The sequence below is a fragment of the Cariama cristata genome, unplaced genomic scaffold (genome assembly GCF_000690535.1).
Source record: "Cariama cristata isolate BGI_N322 unplaced genomic scaffold, ASM69053v1 scaffold10071, whole genome shotgun sequence".
Lineage (NCBI taxonomy): Eukaryota > Metazoa > Chordata > Aves > Cariamiformes > Cariamidae > Cariama > Cariama cristata.
This window is the reverse complement of record NW_009598678.1, coordinates 40,467-50,741: the sequence shown is the minus strand read 5'-3', so window position 1 is coordinate 50,741 and position 10,275 is coordinate 40,467. Positions and strand designations below refer to the sequence as shown.

At 35.4% G+C, this 10,275-nt stretch overlaps 1 protein-coding gene across 1 annotated transcript in view; it reads left to right on the top strand.

The window, feature by feature from the left end:
* Positions 1-3,687: 3,687 nt before the first annotated feature.
* The window catches only part of LOC104168710 (lysophosphatidylcholine acyltransferase 1-like), a gene marked incomplete at its 5' end in the record, with an annotated part of 35,430 nt that continues 28,842 nt past the window's right edge, over positions 3,688-10,275 (top strand). Inside the window, 3 exons of the mRNA XM_009709388.1 lie at positions 3,688-3,722; positions 6,356-6,410; positions 9,971-10,053. Coding sequence (XP_009707690.1) covers positions 3,688-3,722; positions 6,356-6,410; positions 9,971-10,053 — 173 coding nt within the window. The remainder of the gene's footprint in view (positions 3,723-6,355; positions 6,411-9,970; positions 10,054-10,275) is intronic.

Sequence of the window (10,275 nt, the reverse complement as noted above, 5' to 3'; positions counted from 1 at the left end):
AATGTTTGTAAACTAATATCAAATGTTTCTAGTATTCTGTTAATAGAAATTGTGAGGTTTTTACATTGAAGTAAATCAATTTAAATTTTAATGAAAATTTTCATAATTTTTTTTATATTACTGCAAAATGTCATAAAAGAAACTCTAAATATTTATATAGATATCCATTGGAGTTAGCCTGAAACTGTGTATGGAACTGTGTACTTTTTTTCCTACTGCTTTTAATTGCTATAAAACAGTTATTTTTCAGTGCCTTACTGAGTTATTTAACCTCCTAAGGTCTACTTCCACTAAGCATTAATGAGGGAGGATAATTGCTACTACTACTTGATTTTTAGAGTAGCTTGAGGGCTGCAGAAGAGTTGCAGCAAAGTAGGAATGGGGAGAGGAAGGTGGAGTATTATATGATACATGAAGGTGAGATTTATTTTGGTTAGGATGCAGTTAAGAGTTGGGTAGTAAGAACAACAGATTAGGGAGAGAACATTGTTTTTCATACACCAAGATGGCATTTCTAGCAAATTTTAATTGTCTCTGGCTTCCGGTTTGTCTTGTTTGACTGCTGCACATTATAATTTTAAGTTTAGAAAGAAATGTCTTATTAAGGTCTTTGCTTAGCCAGTCAATTCCAGATATGCACTGTGTGCAGTCACTCAACTGCTTTTAGTTTGAACTACCTGCTCTGATCTACCTTCAGAGCTCTTGAGTTCCACAGTACAAATGAGAAGTCTTGGACTTGAGTGCAGCTGGGTGTTTTGGGACACTTTGAGATCAGAGCCTGGGGTGAATGTAGTAGGTGTGTGCACTCTTACATGTTTCTTTCCTTGTACTCTGTTGAAGAACTAGTTAAAGTACTACTGTTCTGCAGTGGACTGAAATGTGGCAAAAGTGATGGTGTAAATTCAGTTCTTTTCTAGCAAATAAATCTAGTTCTGGTTGCCGTGAAGAACTCTTTCTAGTCAAGGTTGCCCCCTGAATACCTTTCTTTTTTGAGCTTGTGATTGTTTGCTGTAGATGATGCCCCTGGTCCTCTATCAGTGTTTCTTTAGGAGTAGTATGCTAGCATGTTGCTCTTCCTGATGCACGAGCAGAAAGAAATTGTAAGGCTTAAAATGTTGTTTAGATGCAAGATTCAAAATTTACTTCTGTTTATCTAGTTTAGTAGTATTTTGCCTATTGGATGCTTGACAGCTATTACCTATATTCTAATTAAAATAAATGCTCTAATATCTCCATCCATAGATTCTACAGCAATCCTTTTTGCAATTTATTTTTACACTAAATTTCTTTGTGTATACAGCTTTTCCTTCATTTGAATTTTCTGCCAAGAGTGCTGCTAATTATGAAAGGCTATATATCTGTTTAAATATCACAGAGCCATTTAAAATATATTTTTATGTCCAAGTGTCTTCCCCAGGTGACTGTGCTATTTGATAAGAAGTTTGGCAGCATCTCTTGTGCAGCTTTGGTCTATCAGGGTTGACTGAGCATGTAAAAACACAGCCAATCTGCTGCTTGAAGCTTGGCATGATTCTCAGTATCTTCTTGTGTCAAATACAAATTATATGGAAGATGTACTTCCACAGAGTTCAAAGAATTCATTATCTAGATACAAAAGTTTCAAAGCCTACTCAAAATGCTATCAAAGTGAATGCTGTCCATAAGCATAAGCTGGTAGCTGTGATAAATATAAAAGGTATTTAAACTAGGTACAGCAAATACCACTTCCTGTCCTCTGATGTTTTATCATAAAAAATACTGGATATGCTGGCAGGAGTTTCCTACAAAATAAGTCTGCCTCTTGCAGACCAGAAACATGTTTTCTACTATGTAGCATTTAGTTGTCATCCCTGCTGCATCCTGATGTTCTCAGTGAGAAAAAGCATGCGTGTCTGCTGTGACACTCATATTGGGAATTTCTCAGAGGATTGTTGCTAGATACGTGGCTTATTTGAGTTTGTTGTGCCAGCTAGCCACCACAATGGCTGGATTCTGAAAATACCTATTTGCTGTTCAGTAAACCATTGCCCAGGCAAGGTATGTTTATAGAGCTCACTTTTTTTTTTTGGTCTCCTTCTGCACTGTTCCAGTTTAGAGAGCAGAGTTGGATATGTGTAGTGCTGTGGTGGTGTTCTATATGGCAGATCTAGTCTCTGATTAGAGAAATTATTAGCTATCTACACTGCAGTGCTCAGGGTTTCTAAATGAAAGATCCTTGTGGAAAAAACAAACCCCATAACATGTTTACTTGTTACATCAAAATTGCCAGAAACAGTTTAACAGTAAACTATAGACATTAAAGTTCTATAAGATCACTACATGGAGAAGTCTATTTTCATGCATATATGTTGATTGCTAGAGATAGAATCGTTCTTCACCATATTTTGTGTGATTTAAATCTTGACTTTCAACAATTGTTTCAAATTTTTAGTAGTCCTTCATGATATATTGACCTTACTCCAAGCTGTTGATCTATCACATTAATCACATTTTTCACCTTTTATGGATGCATTACTTTCTTTTCATTTTTACTTGTGACAGCCTTTTTCTCTAAATGGTAATTAAAACGTGAGTTTGACTTGATTTTTCAAGATCATGTCACATGTGATCACCTAAACTCTCTAACACAGTTTTGGATGGTAGCATAGAACTGTACTGGAGCATTTTTGGTAGGTTGATAGAAATACCTTTCTGATCTTTTCTTTTAAAAATTTGAATTTCCCAAGACCTCTTGTCTTTCCATTAATGACTTCTACATATTATTTTTTTTCCCAGTTGGTCAGAACAGTAGCTTGGAACTCATTTTCAGGTTTTTGGATTCTTACTTTTACACTTAGATCTTGTCTCCAAGTATTGCAGTTTTTTCCTATTCTGTTTCTTAGTCTTACAGTTAAAAATGTGATGACCTTTACTGCCATATTCATTCTTGTCACGTGTTATATACTTCTTTCCAGGTCTTTGTTCCCTTTTTGCTATTTGCGTCTTGTTCACTTCTTTCACTGCTATTTGTCCTCTCTTACTGTTTTACACACTGTTCATCTCGGCCACCTAAAAGTTCTGCTGGTCTTGACTGAGAGTAAATTCGTGGGTTTAGATGTCTTGTAACATACCTTTTGATTCTTGGATCAGGCAGGTGGATGTATACTGTCTGTGAGTAAAGGCAAATATACTGGAAAAATACTGGTTTGAGGTAAGACGTAAGGTCTTACTTGTCCTACTGCTTCATGTCAGTTGAGCAGACTTCCTTCCAGTCATCTCCATGGGTCCCAGGAGTGTTACAGAGTGTTCGTATCTGTTGCTGGGATGTCCAAGTGAAGCATAGGAACGCTTGAGGGACACGCTGTCGAGCAGGATGGGTTAAGAAAATACATACGGACTGTGCATATCAAGGGACATCAGCTTACAGTAAATAACTTTTTTTTCCAAGGCTAACAGTACTTGAAGAATCCATGGATCTTTCAATGTTTTATGAATATAGATATTCTGTGTTTAAAAGCTGGGTTAGTGGGTATTTCCTAGCTCCATAAAAGGTAGGCTGTTTCCTGCTGGGCCTAAGAACTTTTGCAGAGAGGGCACTGAAATTTCCATGAAAACCTTTTCATCGTATGTCATCAGTTATACTATCTATAATGTAACAAAAGTTTGAAGTACAATAATTAATTGCAACTGTCATGCTTCTTTTCTTAGGATACAATCACATGGACATGGCAAGGGCCAGGAGCGTAAGTGGTTTATGTTTTATTGCTTGTATCATGATTGCTTTCCTTCATTAGTTTTTATTTACATGTCTTCTAGGCACATATAGTCAAGTAGTAATTGCTGGTTATCGGATTATTCTTTGGGATTAATTTGTGTCTTTTATCTGTTATGCCCTAATTATGATAATATTTAATTAGAGGAGTCCAGGTGTAAACAGTGCAATTCTGTATGATTTTGGTGATTTGCAGAATGGATTTTATTTCAGACTTTTGTTTTGGGTGGGTTTTTTTTGTTGGTTTTTGGTCTGTTTTTAAACCAAGTATCTGAAGTAAAACAACTTGCTTCTGCTGTATGTATTTTATTTTCTGCAAATTGATTTGGTCCGTTTCTGTATAAAATCTGTATGGCTATTGTTTGAAATTGGTCTAGTCCCAGGGAAACAGTCAACCCACTCAGGGAATTTGGAGATACTGTTTCCATTATCTTGCCTGAATGTAACGTTGATTTTTTTTAATTTTTTTTGAAAACAAAATGTTATTCTAGAGGTTCCTTAGCAAATTCATGTAAAGTAAATTGAAGTTCTTGCTTGTTTAAAAAAAACCAATTTTTTTAAGCGTTATTTTCATGTTGAGGTTGCAGTAGAAGTTCTAAAATGTTTAGATTAAGCGTGAAACAAGAAATATTGAACCCTAAATAAAGGGGAGTTGGATTCTGTGGTTAACTGCTTGCCATTAGCCTTCTTGGGAACTATTATTTTGAATTTCCTACCTGAGATCTTGTATTTTAGTAGTAATGAGGAAACCATTGAGATTAGCCAAGATTCAAGTAATTTAGAATTTTGTAAACTAATTTTGCACCTTCAAATGGAGTGGGAATCAGGTCTAATAAAGGACATGTCTAGATTTGGAGACTTGAGGAGATTATCGATCACTTTTAAAGGTTCAACTTTCAGTTAAATCTTCACATTGGGAGTAGATGAATCTATGATAGTGTCTAAAGTACGTACTGTAGCATTTACTGCATGCAGGGATTTCTGTTCTCTCCTTGCGAGTTCCTACCTCTTCCATTGCATTTGCACTGCAGTTCATTTAGCAAATTAACTCAGCCAGAGGGGAGAAAGGTGAGTAGCTTACTTCCAGCTTAATGTCCTACCTGAGGAGTCAAGAACACACAGAAGGAGGAAGAGGGAAGGAAGTGTGTTATGTCAGATCACCTTAATGTGTACAAACCCCTTAATTGGAAGTGCTGACCTCTGCTGACAAATTAAATTAAAGCTGAATCTGAATCTAAGGCAGCATGTGATGTTACGCAAATTCACTGGGTCAGTTTAAATTACAGCTTTACTTAATTAGGATTAATTCTCCTGAGTGACCTGAACTGTATTTCTGATACCTTAGCAGAAAATACTGTTAAGACTGGTACAGTCTTCAGTTTCTCAGCAAATGTCTCTCTTCTGTCATCGTCAGCTAAAACTTAATTTGGAAATGTTGATGTATCCAGGAGTATTCTGTTTGTTCAAAGTTGTTGTAGCCTATAAAATGGATTGAAAACTTGTCACATGAAAACTGTATACTTTCTTCCGCTTATGGAAAGTAATGTTTTTACTAGTTTGACAGTATTCAGAGCAGATCAACTGACTGTCTTGAAAGCATACAACTTAAATTTTCTCTACATTGGACTTGAGTTAGATATAGGTTCTATCAGTTTTTTAAATTTATATTTATAATTTAAGGTTTAATCTTTGAGGATTTCAGACAGTTTGCAGAGAGAAAAGTTTACTTGTAATTTACAGGTGTTTTTTTTTCATGCTCTTGGACAAGAACCTAGAATCCACACTTTCACATTTCCTGTCAGTGACCTAAACTTCAAATCACAAATTCTGCTGTTGTTCTTGCTCCTTTTCTTTGTTATAAAATGTTGAAAGTTCATTAGGAAAGAAAGGAAAAAACCCGTGCTGTAACCCTGAATAAGTGTATAGCAAAATGAGTAGGGTGTTACTTCTAGGAACTGCACTTTATCTGCCTAAGAGGATTGTGCCCAGCCCTCCCCTCAGAGTGATTGACTGCTGTAACTGCCTAGATACAGTGTAAAATGTGGCCACTGAGTCTGCTCCCTAATTTAGGTTTAGTAAATCCTTTCCTGGATTTGAAACTTACTGCTTTCTAAGGTCAAGTTTATTCTAGTATCTTGTGTCTTAGGCTACTAAAACACATGTACTGCATTTCATTAACAGACTTCTGAAGTATAATGAACTTGGTTTCAAACCAAGGTAATGATAAAATCTTAGTGGTTATAATTAATCTTGCCAACTCCGTGCTGAATACAGCATTTTCCTGAAAAAGACTTACTCTTTGTTTACACACTATGCATACATCATATCTTACTGTATGTGTTAGTTCCTGTATATTACATTACTGCTTGTCTTCCTGCTTTTGGGTATCTTTAAATGCAACTTCAGTGTAAATTGCTTTTGTTCCACCTAACAGAATGTAATGTATAGAAGACCTCTCAAAGACCTTTTCTGTTAATTTTGTATCTGAATATCATTATACCTACAAGTAGGAATGTTACTTGAAGGCTTGGAGCATAATGTACTACTGTTTCACTACATGTAAATTTTTTCCTCTATCCTTTTCCTTTTTTTTCCCCTTTTTAGGTTAGAAATTCTGTGGCTTACTTTGTGTCAGTTTCACAATTCTGTGGAAATTGAGGTCAGTAAAAAAAAACCAAAAAGTGTATTCTGAGCAGTATCAGAATACATGATACTGTACTTAATTCTGCAGTAAAAGTATTTAAACTTTATACGTTAACACAGTCTGAAAAAAAAAAAGTTAAAATACCATTTATATTTTACACAAATGGCTTCTGTATCTGAAAATGTAGCTTAAAAATGAAATAACAAAATATAATTTTCCACCTGGCTTAAGATTTTACTTCCTTATTCATTTAAATAAGTAGATTGATTTCTGACTCTGTTTAAAGAGTCTTTTGTGAACAAATTTCTTGTCTTTTAATTGCCTGATTGCTATTCCAGGTAGTATACCAACTGCATGTGTTAGATATCCAAGTGTGTGAATACTGATGTATAAACTAAAGATTCTAGAGAAAAATCATTGTAAGTGGTTTCTTATAGGCCAGTTATTTAATATGTCTGACTAACTTTTCTATTAGGCTGCATTGTTCAGAACGTGAAATTGGAAAACACAAAGAAAATTTAAGTTTTTGTATGTTCTTAACTTTGTTTTGAGGAAAACACTATGTGATCCTAAGGCTGACGACTATTGTAGTGAAAATGTGAAAACAATTAAAACATTTCCTTTTAAATTGTTGTCCTTATGCATTTTACAGAGAGTAATTACATTTTTGTGGAGAAGTATGGTGTTTTAAAGGTCTTTGTGTAGGATATTTGACAGATGTTCTGCAGTTCTTTTGCTTACATTTTTTAATAACCAAGTAGCTACTTATCTCTTACTGATGGCAGGGTAAATTAGCAGGAAGAACTATTACATATTTACATACACATATATGTTACTATTGTAACATATAACATATGCTAATCACAGTATTTATCATTGCTATGCCCTGTGTTTACTTATTTATGCTATAAATTCTTCTAAAAAATAATGAATGCACAAAATATGAGCCACTGAACAGTTGTAACTATTGTAGAAATTTGTGGTTTGTGTTATCACTTTAGTTGCGTGTTTTCAGCTATTAATAGTATATTAAAAAAAAAACAAAACCACAAAACCAAAAAACAAACCCTCCTCCTTAAAAATCTTATTTCCAAAACGGTGGCCTGGTTTTGGTAGAAGGGCCAGGGAGCGACTGCCTCTTGCAGGGATAAGACAAACCAGCTGATTGGCAGGATTTTTGGATTTTTACTTTATCTCAGGAACGTGGTTTTCTGCTCTAGGCAAGTAAAATGGGTTCTTTCACACAGAAGCAAACACTGCTTGAACTTTCTCGATTTTTGAGACAGCAGCTGCTAGCAGATGCTGAGTTCTGTAGCACATACAGAACTTGCACAAGGACAAGTTATGGTCTTTGCTTGCCTTTCTCAAAGAAAAAAAATAAAAGGAAAAAAAAGAAAAACACTAGTGACTTTCTGAAATACTTCATGCTAAAGCAGGAGCTGGCAGAGGGTAGAAGAGCAGAGCTGTTTGCAAGGCGGCTCACAAGTATGAGGCAGAGTACTTAAGGGCTACTTGTTGGATCTGGTTTTTTGTAAGAAAGTGCTGCAGATTTAGGAATGTAGAGTTAAAATGAGTGGTTATATGTTTGAAGTCATGTTTTTCCCCTGGTCTCCAAAGTTTGGCTTCTATTCCTGCTTTGTTCCATCAGCACAGGGATACTGACGAATACCGACCAGCCTTGGTACCAGAATTACTGCTGAAGTTCCAATAACTCAGGGCGATGTACAGCAAAACAACACAACTTCAGTATGTTTTTGATTAAATGATAGCTCATATGGTCTAACAGCCAGCAATCAGGATCCAAAGTTTGTTAGTCTCTGCATATAATGTATGTTCTGGCATACCATACATGTCATCCAACATGTATATTGAGAAGCAAGCATCTGTGTAGATTTCATAATAGGTTACTATAAATACTGGCCCATCCATCCATCCTGTACTTGGAACTGGCATGCAAACAGCCTTGTGAAGAAAGGGTATGTGATCACCTGCATGTGTAGTTTGTTTTAGCTCGTGTCAGTTTGTTTTCCTGGCCCGTCAGCGTCAGTGTTCATAGATCTATCACAGCTGAGCGTTCTTCTCTTAATTTTGTTAGTGGTGCTGAAATAATCATGCTCTGTGTCCAGTTAGGCACAAACACATAGAACATCTCTGAAATCACTTCATATTCAAACTTGTCTTATGTTTGGATGAATGATTTGATAGCAATTTGCAACTCAAAGTAAAAGAAATAGAATTGGGCTTGGAACTTGAAGGAACAGTCCGTCTCTGTTAGCTTCACAGGCTTTGTCCTTTTGTGTATTATGTCACATCAGGCTGGCGTACCTGCTTGTTAACCTAGAAGACAGGAGTCATATGTTTTCAATTGCAGTGGTGCATATAGGGAATACTGTAGCAAAACCCAAAATAAATTAAAGATTTGTCCATCACTGAATACTTCTAAGAAGCAGTTAGACAAACGTCTAATGGCATCATTTGGGTACTGCTGATCATACCATTATGCAATTCTGAAAATAAGCTAAATTCATAGTTATTGAGAAGTATTTGCTTAAGTGATAAACTTTATATTTCTTCCTCAATTCTTATTTTTCTTTTTTAAAGACTAATGTGAAATTTCTGGGTCATAATTCCCATTTTGCATTACCAATAGGTAATTATGTGAGATATAACTAAGCTTATTACAATTTTGTTTTCTACTTCAAAAACTTTCCACAGGATTACAAATATTTTGTTCACTTAATTCATAAATTCTGTCATTGCATTGCACTACGAAGGGAATTTTCTGTCTGGTACTGAGCAGGGGTGAGAATTGGAGTGATCCCTTCTGTCTGAGAAGTTAGCTACTTAAATACATAATCAAAAGCTGGAAGGTCTTTTAATACAGGCCATTGCACTCTGAAAGCTGCTTTTTCTGTTGCAGTTCTCCAGCAATTCTGGTTTAATTTTCCCCATCCAACCTCAACTGCTCTGTGATTCTGCGGCCATTTCCATTTATTTGGAATTGTTCTTTAAACTGAATATTAATATCCAGTGTTCAATTTGAAGGAGAAATTTTTCAAAACCTCCAACAACAGAAGATAAAAAACACTTCTGATGTGTACATTAAGCAGTCGTATATGATTTCAAAATGTGCAGGGGGAATGGTAAATACCTGATGTCCTGAGAATTTGAATTCTTAATATTTGAGCTATAGAAAAATGTTCATGTAGCAGGTGCTTTTCTTGGTTGTCCGCAAAGAGCTGAACAATACAGGATGTAGGAGAACAGTTTGTGCAAGAAAACGCTAATACTCTGAAATTATTTAAAAATTCCTGGTTCTGCTTACAAAAGGAAGATAAAGCTGTACTTGGGTTCCATGAGGTAAGAAATGAGCAGAGTCACTATTATATGAATTTCTAGAAGTATGATGCATTCTTAAGCATTTAAGAGTTCAATTTTTAATTTTTTTTGTAGTCTTTTTGATAATATAATTTTGTAAGTAGCAGCAAACTGTGTACATTTTTCACCATAGTGCGATAATAGAGATTGTTTAAAATGTTAAGTATTCTTGGTATAATTCAGTTCTCTGTATGCAGTTTCTACCCGTGTATATTCCTTCAGAAGAAGAAAGAAAAAATCCAGTGTTATATGCCAATAACGTCAGATGTGTAATGGCAGAGTAAGTATGTTGTAGTATGGAATAAAAATAGATGTATGATTGTTAACTTTAGGATCAAGAAAATGTCATTAAATTTGTCATGTCAGCTAGAAGTCAGTGTAGTTGCCTGCTTGCAAAGAAGCTTGTAGTCTGCAATAGTGTATGCCAAACTATACGTGCCAATTGCTGTCCTCTTTGACGAGGCCAGGGAGTCACAAGTACAGCAGGCATTGTAAGAGCTCG